This window comes from Microtus oregoni, unplaced genomic scaffold (genome assembly GCF_018167655.1).
Source record: "Microtus oregoni isolate MIOR12 unplaced genomic scaffold, Mior012 000057F_ref0000458, whole genome shotgun sequence".
Classification (NCBI taxonomy): domain Eukaryota; kingdom Metazoa; phylum Chordata; class Mammalia; order Rodentia; family Cricetidae; genus Microtus; species Microtus oregoni.
Genome location: NW_024543833.1, coordinates 155,733 through 172,907, shown reverse-complemented (window position 1 = coordinate 172,907; position 17,175 = coordinate 155,733). Strand labels below are relative to the sequence as shown.

Here is a 17,175-nt window from a genome sequence, read left to right as displayed (position 1 = left end):
AAAATGGGCGAAGGAAGGGCTTAGTATGCAATTGAGAACTCAAGATTGCATAGAGTAGGAATTCTTTGCCCAGGGATCCACACACACTTGAAAATGAATGCAAATGACAAGAAGCCTTCTTCGGAGCAGTGTTAAACAGGGGCTTCCACCAGTCTTCTCAATGGAATCTGAACTGTGTGTTCCAGACAGTTGACTCGGCATTGTCATTCACTGTCTCACATAGTACTCCAGGCTGGCCTCCAAATTCACAGAGATCCACCTGTCTCTGCCACCCGAGGCCACATTAACAATTCCTGATCCTCCTCCTTTAGCCTCCCAAGAGCAGGCAGGTCCCCATCTTTTTCCCCCATTCTTTCATCATGTTTGGGAGCATCAGCAATCTCTCTTCATTTGGCCCCCAGCTCTCAGAGTTTCCTGACTTTTCAACTCCATCATGGTTCTCTGGAGCACTCTTGTTTCACTTTTCTCCTAACCTCACCCTCCAAATCTTTCAACTCGTTTGTTCTGGCCATTGACATTCCCTTCAAGGTCAGTAGGGAAAAATAAAAAAGCAGCCAAGGTGAACAGTTGAAGGACAGAAATGAAAAGGTCTTATCCAGCTGGGTGTGGGGGCACCCACACTCAAAATGAGGTTCAGTCTTATGCAGGTGGATCTCTCTGAGTTGGGGACCAGCATGTTTTACAAGAGTTCCAACCTAGCTAGGGCTACACAGTGATAGCATGTCTTAGAAACAAACAACAAAAACAAAAACAAAACACAAAAATATTCTTATTAGTGAGCACAATTATCTTAGAACAACGGCTTACCCATCACCCATACTTGGATTATCCCACCCCAGCTACTGTGGGGATGGCACTGAGGCCGCTTCCCGTGTGGGAAGAGCACAGTGAGAATGAATCTTCCAGAATGTTTCGGTGAGTCCCGCCACCTCTTTCCTCCCTGCCACTGGCTCGGCCAAGGCCTTCCTCCAAGTCCGGGAAGAACGCCGCTGTTCCGCCCGCTCCCACGAGCCTCGGTGGCGGCCAGCGTCCCTGCGTAGAGGAAAGGGGAGGAGGGGGCCGCGGAAAACGCGGCCAGCGACGCTCAGCGGGGGACAGGCCACCACCGGAAGCGCGTGGGGGGCGCTCGGGCGGAAGACCGCGCACAGTGGGCTGGGGGCGCCGCGAGGGGCGGGGCCTGCGCGCGCCGGGGGCGGGGCCCGCGCAGGTCACGTGACGGGCCCGGCGGTGGTGGCGGCGCGGCGGCGGCGACGGCCGCGGCGTCTAGAGCGGCGCCCCAGTGCAGGATGTTGCAGGAGACGGCGGCGGTGTCTTTGGCGGCAGCGGGCGGAGGAGCGGCGACGGCTGAGGCGCCCGCGGGCGGGATAAAATGGCGGATTTCGAGGAGTTGAGGGTGAGCGTCGCGGCGGGAGGGGGGGAGCGGAGGCCGCAGGGCGGGCGGGGGGGAGGGGAGGCGGGAGCAGCAGCTCTGCGGCGCCGCTTGCGGCCGGTTGGCGGAGCCGCATCCTCGGGCGCTGCGCAGGGAGGGACGGAGCGGGCGAGGGCGGGCGGTTGGCCCGGGGTGGCTGCCGCGCACCTGGCGGCCCAGGGCCGGCGGACTGGCTCGGCGGGGCGCGGGCGGCGGCGATCGCCGGGGCTGCGTGGCCGCCGTTCACCGGTGAAGATCGCCTGCGGAAACGTGCGGTCGCCTTTAGGAATTTTCCGCGCCCCGCCGTGGTCGAGGCAGGTCTGTCACGAGCTAAGGCCCCTTCCTCCCACCGGCGCTTCCTCGGCTTGGGGAGAAGCGCGCTCTTTTGGGAACACCGCCTTCCGTAGTTGGCCTTAGACCGGTCACTTGGTTTGTAACCATGGTAAGGTATCTTCAGGGTCCGTGTTGTCATATAGTTCGTGCGCTCCTTTTGCTCTTGAGGAAAAACTGTTTCTTAGCCTCCGAACAAGGTCATAACTTTATTGTTGATACCTTTATAGTCGGGGTCTAAAACAGAGGCTGGAGGTTACACAGAAAAAAGATTTTTTTTCCTCCAACAGACTGATCTTCAGAGAAATCTTATTCGTAGCCAAACCAGGATTGAACCCTGAATTACGACATATGTGGGATGTTTACAGATAGAAACCCTGATTGTTTTGTTTGTTTGTTTTTTAATTGTGTTTTAAAGTGGAGACATGTAAGTCTGGATTTGAAGTTAAATCTGCAGCCAGTTGGGGTAAATTAGCCATGGGTGATGTTTGGATTACTTTACTTCACTGGTAAACTGTTCTGCTTTGTAAGACTGTTATTTTTGGGGAAAGGATGCAGTCTGGTTGGACACCAACAAAAGAAAGAATGTGAGGGACTGCACAGCACCTGCCATTTTCCTTCTGTTTCAGAAATGAACGACTTTTCCAATAAAAAGTTAGCGATCCATGTTGTAGCCCCTATCAGTTTATACAGAAAACCGTGATTGTGAAGGATAATTGAACTGTACCACTCCTGTGTTTAGTGATGCTCCTGAAACAGCGTGCCTCACTACAGTAAACCCAACACTGGATTCATTTTGCCCCGCAATATTGCCTTAACTTTTATCTTATTTTTTTTAAAGATTTATTTATTTATAAATAAATATTAAAAAAAGGAATACAACATTCCTTCCATGTATGCTTGCATGCCAGAGGAGGGCACCAGATCTCATCATAGATGACTGTGAGCCACCATGTGGTTTTTGGAATTGAACTCAGGACCTCTGGAACAGCAGTCAGTGCTCTTAACCTCTGAGCCATCTCTTAATAACATGTTTATTTTCTCTTCCAGGGATGGGAGGTTTTTCTTTTTGTTTGTTTTTAATTTTGGTTTGTGGGAAGCTGTTAGAAATGTCACTGGTTGCCAGGCGGTGGTGGCGCACGCCTTTAATTCTAGCACTTGGGAGGCAGAGGCAGGCGGATCTCTGTGAGTTCGAGACCAGCCTGGTCTACAAGAGCTAGTTCCAGGACAGGCTCCAAAACCACAGAGAAACCCTGTCTCGAAAAACAAAAAACAAAAACAAAAAAAAAGCTGGGCGGTGGTGGCGCACGCCTTTAATCCCAGCACTTGGGAGGCAGAGGCAGGCGGATCTCTGTGAGTTCGAGACCAGCCTGGTCTACAAGAGCTAGTTCCAGGACAGGCTCCAAAACCACAGAGAAACCCTGTCTCGAAAAACCAAAAAAAAAAAAAAGAAAGAAAGAAATGTCACTGGTTAAAGTGAGAAACTAACTTTAATCATATAGGGTGGAAAGGGCATCAGAATTCAGATCAAAGTGGAACCAGGACCTTGAAAGTAGTGCAAACCAAAGCATCCCTTTTCTCTCTCTCTTTCTTCTTCTTCTTCTTTTATTTCTTTTGTATTTCGAGACAGGGTTTCTCTGTGTAACAACTCTGGCTGTCCTGGAACTCACTCTGTAGACCAGGCTGTCCTTGAACTCACAGAGATCCACCTGCCTCTGCCTGGGATTAAAGGCGTGTGCCACCACAGCCCAGCCCCCTTTTCTCTCTTCTCCATTTTGTTTTGTGGATATGCTTCACTTTCCCATCACTGGAATCACCTGGTGTTTGTATCTCCTTGTGCTTGGTCAAAGGTAATGTTCTTGGCTCCCTCCACTTTAGTAGAATGACTTGCCAGAGGTTTCTGTCCCACCTGGTCTGCAGCTGTTCAGTCCCAAAGAAACACACAGACGTCTACATTAATTGTAAACTGGTTGGCCTATTCGCTCAGGCTTCTTATTAACTAATTCTTACATCATTTTTGTCCATGTTAGCCACATGGCGTGGTACCTTTTATCAGCGAGGCATTCTCATCTTGCTTCCTCTTTGTCAACTGCAAACCGAGTCTTTCTTCTTCCCAGAATTCTCCTGTTCTTGTCTCCCTACCTCTATTTCCTTCCTGGTCTGCCTGCCTATACTTCCTTCCTGGCTACTGGCCAATTAGCATTTTATTAAAACAATACAATATAAGCGATGGGGTACATGATCATTGTCCCACAGCATTCCCCCCTTTTTTCTAAAACAAGAACTCTGAATTTAATCTTCCTTGTTTAGTTTTTTCCCCCCAGACTGTTATCCATAATAACTTGTAGCCAACACTCTAAACAAAGATAAATATCCAAAAGATATTTTTTTGGGAACGTGGGTGGAGTTTTCCAGGCTACTTCCTGCTGATCAGGGGTGCTGATAATCATATGGGAACCTAAAGAAAATTTAGAATTATTTTATTTTATTTTTTTGAGTTTTCGAGACAGGATTTCTCCGTAGCTTTTTGGTGCCTGTCCTGGAACTAGCTCTTGTAGACCAGTTTGGCCTTGAACTCACAGAGATCCGCCTGCCTCTGCCTCCCGAGTGCTGGGATTAAAGGCGTGCGCCACCACCGCCTGGCGAAAATTTATAATTATGATCAAGTCCTGACTGGAATATTCTGTGAGACTTGGTCATCTCAGCCAGCAGTCTTGAAAGTGTTCTGGATGTAGAACTTAGACATCTGGGCCATCTGTTCCTGTCGGAGATTTCTCAGGGGGGTCTTCCTTGATCAAATCTGATTTTTCTTAACCCAGAAGGAACTACAGCCTCTCATTTTGTGTGGCAAAACCTCTTTTCCAAAGTAACATATCTTTTGACTTAAATTTTGAAGTCAAGGCACTTTCAAAATATATATGTTAGATTAATCAGGCAGCATTTATAATCAAATGTCTTTTAGCAGGTGTTGCTCCTCCCTCAACATTCAAACAATTCAAAGACAACACAATAACATACAGTATCCAGACTCTGTGTATTATCCATCCTTATGTGGCTTTATTTTAAACTCAATTTTTTTTTTTAATTTTACATTTTGGCTTTTTGAGACAGGGTTTCTCTGCATCTTTGGAAGTCCTGGAACTCTCTATAGACCAGGCTGTCCTTGAACTCACACTGATCTGCCTGCCTCTACCTCCCAAGTGCTGGAATTAGAGGTGTGTGCCACCACACCGAACTACTCTCTTTCTTTGTTTGCTTCCTTCCTTCTTTCTTTTCTAAGACTTCATCCTTTTTTTCTCTCCCAAGCCTACATATATTTTTAAACACACTCCAAACTGTTTAGAGGTTTTTTTTTTTTTTTTTTTTTTAGTCTGAATCTATCTTTACGATATAGCTCTCTTTTTCTGACCACTTGAGTCTTTAATTTGCTAAGAGATGTGGCTAGGATTAAAGCCGTGACTTTGACGACTGGATCCCACCCATTCCTTATCTTTCTGAGAGTCTAGCGTTGTGGAGCTACTGGCTGGAGCCACAGCTCTTTGGAGATTCAAGGTCCCTGCCACCAACAAGAAATGTGCTGTCAGCTATTTATAAACACCATTTAAGTACTTTGTGGCAGAGCCTCTTAAAGAGCTGCAAGGTTTTTGCAGCTAAAGCTGAGTCAAGAAGCCTCTCTTCAATGAGACCCACTTGCCTCTGCAAGTGGCAAGAAAATGATAATATGCTGCTACGAAGAAGCTGTGCTTAACTGTCCTTTTGTGTTAGAATTACTTCCCAAACTCTCAGGTTTTATGTGGATGCAGTTATCCATGTTGGCGCCATTTGTTGACAGAAATTTCTGTCCCACCTGGTCCCTCAGCTGTTTAGTTCCACAGCAGATGACCACCAGAGATTTGGCCTCTGAGGGTTTTCAGAGGAAAGGAAGGAAGGTTGCAGGCTGAGTAGATGCTAGAAGATTATCTGCTATGTTTTGCCTTAGCTGCTTAGGGTGGACACGTTATCCTACTTCTTAGTGCAAAAAGTGATGATGATGATGATGGCACATATCCATTTTAGTATGTTCCTGTATGTGCTGAACTCTGGTTCAGATACTTCATATATACATTGTTATTCTCATAATTCTGTGAAGAAAGTAAAACATAGATTAAGTTTTGACCTAGCTCCCAGTTTGAAGGTAGAAATAATCAAATTTGAAACAGCAGTTATTTGACTTCAGAGTTCTGTTAGATTTTATTGTCCCGGTGACTTTGGGTCTAAGTGGAACTCCTAATCACTGAAAGTCATAGAATAAATTAAATGATAAACGCCACCATTTTGTAACATAAAAGTGGAAGGAAAACTGGAGAGCAGGCTAAAAAACAAGAGAAACATGAAAAAAAAAGAACGGGAAGAAATATGGATGACTCTCAGATGATAGTTTCTGGTCCAGTTTATATTCTGTTCATCAAAATGACAAATTATAGGACCATGCAAAATTATGGACGTTAACTTTTTGGTTTTCTTCTTGGCAGTGGGAGATATGTTAGACTGATTTGGATACTGCAGTTTAGCTGCTGAGGATCAGTGTAGGATTAGTTGTTGCGTAGGACTGATTCTGTGCCTATACTGGAAACAAAGATCTTCTTCCCTGGTGTGGTTTAGTTATACCTGTCATTACCACTTTTTAGTCTTGGTAAAGGGTTGGGGATGAGAGGTATCATTTGATAAGGTAGCTGCAGACAAGACAGTGATAGACCTAGTGACATATGTGTGCCACAGAATATGGCAGCTCTGTGTTTTGCCTTTCAGTCCAAAGTGACTAGGAGGTTATCAGTATAGTTTTCTTCTGTTCTTCTGAGAGAATTTAGTGAATCTAGAGCTTTGACTAGAGTCCTCTGAACTAGAGCCAGGGCTTTGGAATCATGGTACAGACTTGATATAGGAAACCATTCGAAGGGTTGGAGAAAGGAAAGAAGTTCTTTGAGAAGAAGAGGTGGCTTGTGTAGTCAAAGGTGATTATGATAGTGTGACTTAAGAAGCTTTCATGTGGTGGGGAAATTATTTGGCTCCCTAGATGCTTACTTAAAGCATCTTTGTTATAATTGAAGGGATGACCAACTGGTTTGTGAATTAACTTGTTACAAGATTGTTTTAGTTACTCTTCTATTCCTGTGACGAGCCACCATGACCAAAGCAGCTCTTACAAAACATTTAATTAGGGCTTGCTTACAGTTCGTGAGGGTAGTCCATTATTATTGTGGGAAGCAGACAGTCATAGGCTAGAGCAGTAGCTAAAATAGTGGTTTTCAACCTTCCTAATTCTGTGACCCTTTAATACAGTCCTCATATTGTGGTGACCTCTAATCATAAAATTATTTTTGTTGCTGCTTCATAACTAATTTTGCTACTATTACAGATAATAAACATCTTATGTTTTTCAATAATCTTAATGACCCCTGTGAAAGGATAGTTTGAACCCCAGGTTGAGAACTGCTGAGCTAAGAACTTTATATGCTGATACACAGTAGGAAGTGAGAGAGACACGTGGCCCTGGCCTAGGCTTTTGAAATCTCAAAGCCCACTCCCAGCCACACACTTCTGTTGCCCACAATTCTAATTGGTTCAATAGTAAAAACCCAGAGCCGGATATCGGCAAATGCTGAAAGATCAGAGAGAGAAAGGAACAAGTCACATCCAACTCTTACATTCTAACTCCTCGGCCGAAAAGGACTGAACTGCTGTCTCCTTCTGCTTTATATTCCTTCCAACTCTTACATTCTAACTCCTCAGCCGAAAAGGACTGAACTGCTGTCTCCTTCCGCTTTATATTCCTTTCTCTACCCAGTCATAACATTTCCTGTTTGTACAGCCCTTTAGACCTCTGTGGTTAACTAGTGGCTAGCTCTGCCCTCTGATCATCAGGCAAGCTTTATTAGAGTACAAACTATCACCAAAGTATCACCACTTTCCCCCTTTTTTTCTCTAAAATAAAAGGTTATAAGGAAAACTATATTCAGTAAGTACAATAACTACATATGGACAATAAATACATCAACAATGTTTAGTCTGTTAGCAGTTGACAAATTCAGAGAAAAGACTCCTTATCTATCCTATCTTGATAAGTTCAAAAGGTTGTACCTCATTCAGTTTCTGTTCTAACTTGTATTACCAAAACTTATCTTTTAGTGTTTCTCAATATTATACACTTTATACCTCTTTAATGAATTTCTTTTCTGAATCTGATAACAAAGAAAACTATAACTATAAAATCTTCAAGTCCATAAGAGACCCAAGAAAAGATAATATTACCTGAGTGAGCAAAAAGTATGAGCAAGAAGTGTAAGCAACTTCCAAAAAATGTGAGATATAACAGAAATAGCTGGCTGACTGAACTGAATTTTTCTCTTTAATGCTGGAGCACCTGTCTTCTGTCTTCGGCTTAGAGGCCTAAAATCTTTGACAGACATGTCTGTGAAGCAGGACATTCTGAAGGGCTGTCCTTCCTTGTCTTGGCAAAGTTTCACAGTCTTTTCCTTTGTGTCCTGTTTGTCCAATTTAGACAGCATACTATCAGCAGTCGAGGAAAGGGCATTTTCTTACCCAGTGACTTATCACAAAGAAAGTAAATTCCTTATGGAGTATCTTTTTATTTCTGTCATCTTCTCTGAAGTAGATTGATGCTGCTAGGAGCAGACATGTCTTATTGTCATAAAAAAGAAAAGAATGTTATTGAAACATTTTGAATGCCATCTTCTGTAGATATCTGAAGTGTTTGAAGACAACCTATATCTAAAATATATCTCTTTGCCCTTGAAAACATACCCAATAAGACTACAAGTTTGATTGTATTGACTAACTACTAACTTGAATTTGTTTGTATTCTAATTAGTAACTTTCAAGGACTAGCAATTTTCATCGAATTGTTAAGTGAGCAGATAGGTACAATACTGTGAATACAATTAGAAATTTATGTACTGTGTGTTCTAATAAAATTAATCTCAAATTTGTATCAATATGCAAAGACCCATACCCATGTAAGATATTTAAAACAAGTGTTGGTCCTTTTTTAAAAAGCAGATTCAATAATTTACGCTTTTATCCTATTTCTATATTCTTCCTTTTTCTTTTCAGAGTAGACTCAATATATCTACCTTTAAGTCTATATACTCCTCTTTTTTTCTTTTTAAAACAAGAACTCTGAATCTAATCTTTTTTTGTAAATTGCTCTGGGAAGGAGTTACCTCAATGATAAAGTAAATACTGAACTGTATTTGGCATGTGACCTGCAAAAGTACCCTCAAGTTGTTTCCTAATGGCATTTGTTGATCTATATTCATTAGCCAGTTCCTGTCTTTGCCACAAATTCTGCATAATCTAGAAAGAAGGGGTATTTTGTTTGAATTATGCTTAGAAAAATCATTGTTTCTATGAATACCCTGCCCTGTTTACAGTCCCTTTTTAGGTGACTGTGTGTACCACAATTTAAACACTTGACATTTCGATTTTTCTTCAAACCTCTGGGAATGAAATAAGATCTCTTTTTTAAGTATTATCATGGTCATGAGATTCAGTATTGATGGTATCTCACATCTATTCCTCCAAGGGTACTGATGTTGCCTTTAACAGCCTTTTTCCCCCTTTGTATTGTGCATTAGTATTCTCAAAAGCCAGAGATTCGATTATTATTTGTCTAGCTTCTGAATTTGGTATCATTCTATTTACGGCTGAAGTCAATCTTCATAAGAAATCTGTGAAAATTTCCTTTGGGCTTTGTATAACTTTAGTAAATGACTCAGTTTTCTTTCCTACTTCTTCAATTCTGTCCCAAGCTTTCAAAGCTCCTGTAAGGCAAAAGTCAGGCAGTGGTCATCATATACAGATTGCCTTTGTACATCAGCATAATCTCCCTCTCCAAGAAGTTGGTCTTGGGAGATTTCTATACCTGAAGGTCTACTGTATTGTTCAATGATCTTACTCCCATCTTCCCACCAGGTCCTCCATTGTAACTGAGGACCATGTTCCATAACTGTTGTAACCAAGTCCAGTCTTGAGGGATAATTCTATTACAAGCTGACCATGAGTTTAACACATGCTTCACAAAAGGTGAATGCATACCATATGAGACAGTCGCTTCCTTGAATCTCCTTAAATCTAACATTTCCATAGGATTCCATTTAACACTTGCACAGCCTGGGGATAATAATCTTTTGACAGTTGTTCCAGTAAGGTGACTGGATAAATTAAAGTTGGTTGTTTGAAAACCTTAGGCTGTCCTCTCTAACCTTAAAATGCAACACTGAGATTTGTTTTCCATTAGATTCTCCTGTTGAATATCTCTAATATGTGTTCTAATAGGTTTTTCTAAGGCCTGTATCTGGTCCATCATATCAACCACCTTTTTTAGAGATAAACCAAGAATTATTAAACCAAGTATAAAGATTATCAAAATGATAATTAACATTATGTCATTATCTGTTAAATTGATTATCCCTTCACTTAATTGTTCCAATTTTAAACTAACCATTCGATTAAATTAAGCATAAGTGAAAATAAAGCAATGAAAATCTGTGGCAAAGCAAGTGGTTTATGAGGCTGTTGCAGGGATAATAGGATATGTTTGCAGTAAACTTTTATTATTTATTTATTTATTTATTTTAAAGTATGTGTATGGGTGTTTTAGTTGAGAAGGCACCAGTTGTGCCTCTGGTGCCTAAAGAAGTCAGAAAAGTTGAATCCCCTAGGACTGGAGTTAAAGATGGTTGTGAGCCACTATGTGGGTGCTAGGAATCAAACTGAGGTCCCTAGAAGAGTAACTAGTGTTCTCAGCTGCTGAGTCATCTCTTTAGTCCTCTTCTCTCCTCTCTCTCCTTTTTCCTTTCTTTTCCTTTCCTTTCCTTTCCTTTCCAATTCTCTTTTGTCTTCTTTTTCTTTTTTTTCCCTTGAACAGTGCAGTACGACAACTCTTTGCATAGCACTTACATTGTTTTACGCATTGTAAGTAATCTAAAGTATTCAGGAGGAGTTTTGGTGACATGAAAGTTTTGTTTACAGTACTCATACATATTCTTTATGTATAGAGACTTACTGATTCTGTGTGGCTTCAATAAACCCTCCATTATTTTAATAGAGTAAATTATAAAGGTTAAGCCACCCTGTTAATAGATATATAGTATTTAAAACATATATTTAAGAATTGTAGAGATACAGATTTAATGCAATGCCATCAAAATCCTGGCATAATTCTTCAAAGACCTCGAAAGAACAGTACTCAACTTCATATGGAAAAGCAAAACACCAAGGATAGCCAAAACAATCCTGTACAACTAAAGAACTTCTGAAGGCGTCACAATCCCTGACTTCAAACTCTTCTACAGAGCTACAGTACTGAAAACAGCCTGGTATTGGCATAAGAACAGACAGGAGGACCAATGGAACTGAATAGAAGACCTGGCTATTAATCCACATGTCTCCGAACACCTGATCTTTGATAAAGAAGCAAAAAATATCAAATGGAAAAAAGAAAGCATATTTAACAAGTAGTGCTAGCATAACTGGATTTCAACATGTAGAAGAATGAAAATAGACCTATATCTACCACCATGCACAAAAATCAAGTTCAAGTGGATCAAAGACCTCAATATAAAGCCAACCACACTGAATCTTGTAGAAGAGAAAGTAGGAAATACACTTGAATGCATTGGCACAGGAGACCACTCCTTTTTTATTATTATTTATTTATTTATTATGTATACAATATTCTGTTTGTGTGTATGCCTGCAGGCCAGAAGAGGGCACCAGACCCCATTACAGATGGTTTTGAACCACCATGTGGTTGCTGGGAATTGAACTCAGGACCTTTGGAAGAGCAGGCAATGCTCTTAACCTCTAAGCCATCTCTCCAGCCCCTAGGAGACCCCTTCCTAAATACAACCCCAGCAGCACACACACTGAGAGAAACAATTAATAAATGGGACCTCCTGAAACTGAAAAGCTTCTGTAAAGCAAAGGACACGGTCAGCAAGACAAAACGACAGCCTACAGAATGGGAAAAGATCTTCACTAGCCCCACATCAGACAGAAGGCTGATCGCCAAAATAAAAAAAGAACTCAAAAATTGGACACCAAAATATCGCATAATCCAATAAAAAAATATGGAGTACAGACCTAAATAGAAAACTCCCAACAGAGGAATCTAAAATGGCTGAAAGACACTTAAGGAAATGTTCAACATCCTAGTCATCAGAGAAATGCAAATCAAAACAACTCTGAGATTACATTTTACACCTGTAATAATGGCCAAGATCAAAAACACTGATGACAACTTATGCTGGAGAGACTGTGGGCATTGCTGGTGTGAGTGCAAGCTGGTACAGCCCCTTTGGATATCAGTGTGGTAATTTCTTAGAAAATTAGGAAACAACCTTCCTCAAGACCCAGCAATACCACTTTTGGGTATATATCCAAAGGATGCTCAATCGTGCCACAAGGACATGTGCTCAACTATGTTCATAGCAGCTTTGTTTGTCATAGCCAGAACCTGGAAACAACCTAAATGCTCCTCGATTGAAGAATAAGGAAAATGTGGTACATTTACACAGCAGAAAAAAATAACAACAGCTTGAATTTTGCAGGAAAATGGATGGAGCTAGAAAACATTATTTTGAGTGAGGTAACCCAGACACAGAAAAAGAATTATCACATGTACTCATTCATAGGTATTTTTTTGTAATATTTATTTATTTATTTATTTATTATGTATACAATATTCTGTCTGTGTGTATGCCTGCATGCCAGAAGAGGGCACCAGACCCCATTACAGATGGTTGTGAGCCACCATGTGGTTGCTGGGAATTGAACTCAGGACCTTTGGAAGAGCAGGCAATGCTCTAAACCTCTGAGCCATCTCTCCAGCCCTCATAGGTATTTTTTAAACATAAAGCAAAGAAAGCCAGCCTACAAACCACAATCCCAGAGAATTTAGACAACAACGCGGGCACTAAGAGAGATCTAATCTACATGGAAAGTAGAAAGTAGAAAAAGACAGGATCTCCTGAGTAAATTGGGAACATGGGGACCTTGGGGGAGGATTGAAGGGGGAGGAGAGAGGCAGGGAGGGGAGCAGAGAAAAATGTAGAGCTCAATAAATATCAATTAAAGAAAGAAAATCAATTTTCTCCAGTGGAGTGTCACTGGGTCTACCACCCACATTAGATCTCATATTCAGAAGTAGTTGACCAATGCAAAATGGGTTTTTTAAAAAATTTAACTGAAAAGCACATAAATTGGGTTGGTAGGGAGTTGGAGAGGGATTTGGGAGGATTTATGAGAAGGGAAAGAATTTGATCATAATATATATAAAATAAAAAATTTCTCTGGCCGGGAGTGGTGCATGCCTTTAATCCAGCACTCAGAAGGCAGAGGCCTGTGGATTTGTGTGAATTCAAGGCCAGTCTTGTTTACTGAGTGTGTTCTAGGACAGAATCCAAAGCTACAGAGAACCCCTGTCTTGAAAAAAAAAATTAAAATTTTTGTTGGACGACTCATTATTTAAAAGTGTGCACTGTTCTCCTCCAGGTGACCCAAGTTGGTTCTTAACACTAATGTGAGGCAGATCACAACCACTTGTAAGTTCAGCTCCAGGGGATCTGAAACCTCTGGTCTTTATGCGCACCTGCACTCATATTCATATATCCCCCTCAGACAAACACAATTAAAAATATTTGAAAGTCTTTATTAAAGAATTAAAAATCTATACTACCTTTATGCTTTCTGTATGTTCTATAATCAAGTAAATGCATTTAATAAACCTAACTTACTGAGTATCATAGCTTAGCAACTCAGTCCTTACTGTTCTCATTCATAATTGAGCAAATGTCTAGAAGCTTCATCTCAATGCTCGCTTGGTATATCTCTTTCTCTGTGTCTGTCTGTCTGTCTGTCTCTAGAGCTCTTTCTGAGAAAAGGTCTTGCTGTGTAGACCAAGATGACCTCAAACTTACAGATCCTCCTGCCTCTTCAGTGTTGAAATTAAAGAAAGGTGTGTGCCACCATATGTGACCTTCTTGACTTCTCAACCTCTCTATTCCCCATTCTCTGGGGAAAAGTCCAAAGATTCAACGTTGTAGACTCCTTTGTTTTAGAATTTTGGTCTCTGGCCTTGCTGCCTTTGTGGTAGGTATTTTATGCATTCAAACAGATGTGTGAAAATATATTCATTCATTTGTCTCTCTGGAGGGGAGGATTGATCTTGAAACAGTATGGTCAATCACTGAAGCATACAGATTGTAAAAGTCTTCTGCTTCCTGTTGTAGCTGCCATTGGAGAGCAGCAGCCATGGCCCTGCGCTACCCATGGCCATGGGCCTCAGCAAGGGCCACAAGTTGAGGAAGAACAAAGTTAATTCTGGATCATCTGGAATAAGTTCAGCAGCTTCAATATGTAAAACAATTCTGTATATTGAAAGTCAATAACTGTATTAAAAGGTTCTGGAAAGTTTAATAACACCATGAGAACAGCATATAATTCTGATTTCTTAACCGAATCAAGGGTTTTGAGCCACTTTTCTTAATTTTCCTGACTCATAACCTGCCTTTCCTGTTTTATTTGCATCAGTATAGAGTGTAGGGGCTCCATAAATTGATGTTACCTTTACAATATGAGGGAGAATCCAATTGGTTCTTTTTATAAACTGAAGTTTCTTGCTTTTGAGATGTTTGTTGCTAATTTCTCCCTAGAAATGACTGCAAGCTCTTTGCCAATATTCATTTTTTTGCCCATAATGAGGCAATTTCAGCATTGATTAAAGGTACTACAATTTCTGCTGGGCCTATTTCTGCTCTTTGTTAAAGTCTCAATTTTCTTTTCAGAATAGAAACCATTTTTTTTAAAAAACAGATTTTTAAGTTTTTACTCTATGTGATAAATATCCATTCTAAGATATCATCTTTTCTCTACATAGGAATTGCTACAGTAGAATGAGTAGAGGGTAAAGTAATCAATGCAGACAAGCTCTGGATCTAGGTGATCTGCATGCACAGCCTTTGTTTTTTTCTACCAGAGCCAATTCTCTGAGTTTCAGTTGGTAGTTTTCTTGGACTGTCCTTATCACCATGTAAAGTTTGAAGTAAATGACTTAGTTCTTGAGTTATAAATCCAGTTGTGGGCCATAGCCAGTTAATATCTTTAAGCAATTTATATATATATATATATATATATATATATATATATATATATATATATTATGTATACAATATTCTGTCTGTGTGTATGCCTGCAGGCCAGAAGAGGGCACCAGACCCCATTACAGATGGTTGTGAGCCACCATGTGGTTGCTGGGAATTGAACTCAGGACCTTTGGAAGAGCAGGTAATGCTCTTAACCTCTGAGCCATCTCTCCAGCCCCCTCTTTCAGCAATTTTTGAAAATTATTGAGTTCGTAATTGATTTCTTCTGATTTGTACTTTCCGTGGTTGAATTTTATGTAAATCTACCTTATACCTTAAATAATAGGATCTCTTGTGTTTTTTTCAGGAGCAATTTATAATCCCCAACAAGGTAAAATTCTCTTCACTTATTCAGAAATTGTTTCTAAAATTACCTGTTTCTGAATCAGCCAATAAGATAGCATCCATACAGTGTAGATTTAATAAACTGTTCACAAATTAGTTCTAACAGCTATTGTATAAAATATTGAAATAAATTGGGAGTGTTTAACATTCCTTGTGGAAGAATCTTCGAGTGGTACCTTTTAACAGGCTGGAAACCATTATAAGTAGACACTATGAAAGGCAAACTTTTCTATCCTGTTCTTGTGAAGGTATAGTAATAAAACAGTCTTTAAAATCAATCACTGTTTTAGTTCATCCCTTAGGTAATAAAGAAGGCAAGGGAATTCCAGGCTGTAGAGAGCACATTGGCTCAATCACCTTATTTATGGCTCTTAAATTTGTTAACATTCTTCATTTTCCAGATTTATTTTTAGTAACAAATATAGGAGAAATCCAAAGACTGGTTGATTCTTTAATATGTTGAGCATTTAACTGCTCCTGTATGAGCTGTTCTAATGCTTGTAATTTCCTTGAGGTCAAAGGCCATTGTTCTTCCTACACAGGTTTTTCAGTTAACCATTTGAAACACCAGTAGCTGTTATGCCCTGCTCATGTACATCCTTGATAATCCCTTTTAATATTTTTTATCAGAAGCACATGTTAGTTTATGGTTTGTTTCTGAGATTGGAGGAATGTTTATCTGTGTTTTCCATTGCTGTAAAAATCATGTCCTTCTCCCCCACAATCCATTGCGATGTTAGCAACATATGGTTTTAATTTTCCTATTTGTCCTTCTGGCCCTGTACACTCAACCCATCTTGCATTTTGTTTTACCTGAGATAAAGTTCCAATTCCTGGAAGCTGAACATTTACCTTCTGAAGAGGCTAAACTGAATGCTAAAATTTTGTTTAAATGATTGTTGTTTTTACTCTTCAGTCTACCAAACCCTCAATTTCAATGCCATTTATTTGTATTGTTAGCTTTGGTCTTTGATCATTTATGGAAGTTTATCAAAATATTTGTTTTATGATCTCTCTTGAAAGTTTTTAATCTATTGAAGCTGTTCTTTCATACAGAGCAGTATGATTTTTAATTACAGGCATTAAATCCAATAGGAACAAAAAGGTCTCAAGAGCAGACAAAAGAATCAGAGACATTCTCTACTTCTACCTTCAGGGGCCTCATAAAATATCAAGCTAACAACCATATCATATATGCAGAGTATTTAGCACTGACCTGTGGGCCCCTACGAGCCATACTTAGTTGAAGTCTGTGGGCCATGTTCTCCTGTTATCCTTGACCCCTCTGGCTCCTACATTTCTTCCTCTCCCTCTTCCACAGGATTCCCCAAGCACCAAGGGGAAGGACCTGATGGAGATCTTCAGTTTGGGCTCTCTCTCCTAATTTGGCTGTGGGTCTCTGCATCTGCTTCCATCAGCTGCCAGAGGTAGTCTCTTTAATGTCGATTGGGCTAGGCACTGATCTATGAGTATATAAGGATATTGTTAGGAATCATTCTATTGATTTTTTTTTTCTTTCTCCATCATAGGTCTCTGGGCTATATCCAGCCTCCCATTTCTGGTCTTCCAGGTAGTGTTGGGCATGGGCTTTCTCTTGTGTGGGCAGTTAGAGCAGTTATTGGCTGACCATTCCCCAATGTTCTGTGTGTCTATTTTCCCAGTACATCTTGTAGGTGGGATAGATTATATGCTGAAGGTTTTGTGGCTGGCCTGGTGTCCCATTTCCACCTCTGGGAGCCTTGCCTGGTTATAGAGAATTTCCGATTTTGGCTCTGACTCCTCCATTACTAGGAGCGCTCGCTGGGGTCACCTTTAAAGAATAGTGAGAGTTTCTATTGGTCTAGGTTTCCACCTCAACCCTGTACTCCCTCCCCTCCTCTGCCTGATCTC

At 40.8% G+C, this 17,175-nt stretch overlaps 1 protein-coding gene across 9 annotated transcripts in view; it reads left to right on the top strand.

The window, feature by feature from the left end:
* The first annotated feature begins 1,205 nt into the window (after positions 1-1,205).
* Positions 1,206-17,175, top strand: part of Pias2 (protein inhibitor of activated STAT 2) — an 81,452-nt gene continuing 65,482 nt past the window's right edge. For 5 of the 9 annotated variants that reach the window (XM_041639168.1, XM_041639164.1, XM_041639162.1 and 2 more), the window contains exon 1: positions 1,207-1,393. In XM_041639168.1, the coding sequence (XP_041495102.1) occupies positions 1,370-1,393 (24 nt within the window). In that variant the 5' untranslated portion in view covers positions 1,207-1,369. Of the gene's footprint in view, positions 1,394-1,564; positions 1,851-16,606; positions 16,713-16,814; positions 16,856-17,175 lie in introns of those variants that run through there. The other 4 variants (XM_041639166.1, XM_041639167.1, XM_041639170.1 and 1 more) reach the window with 4 other exon arrangements.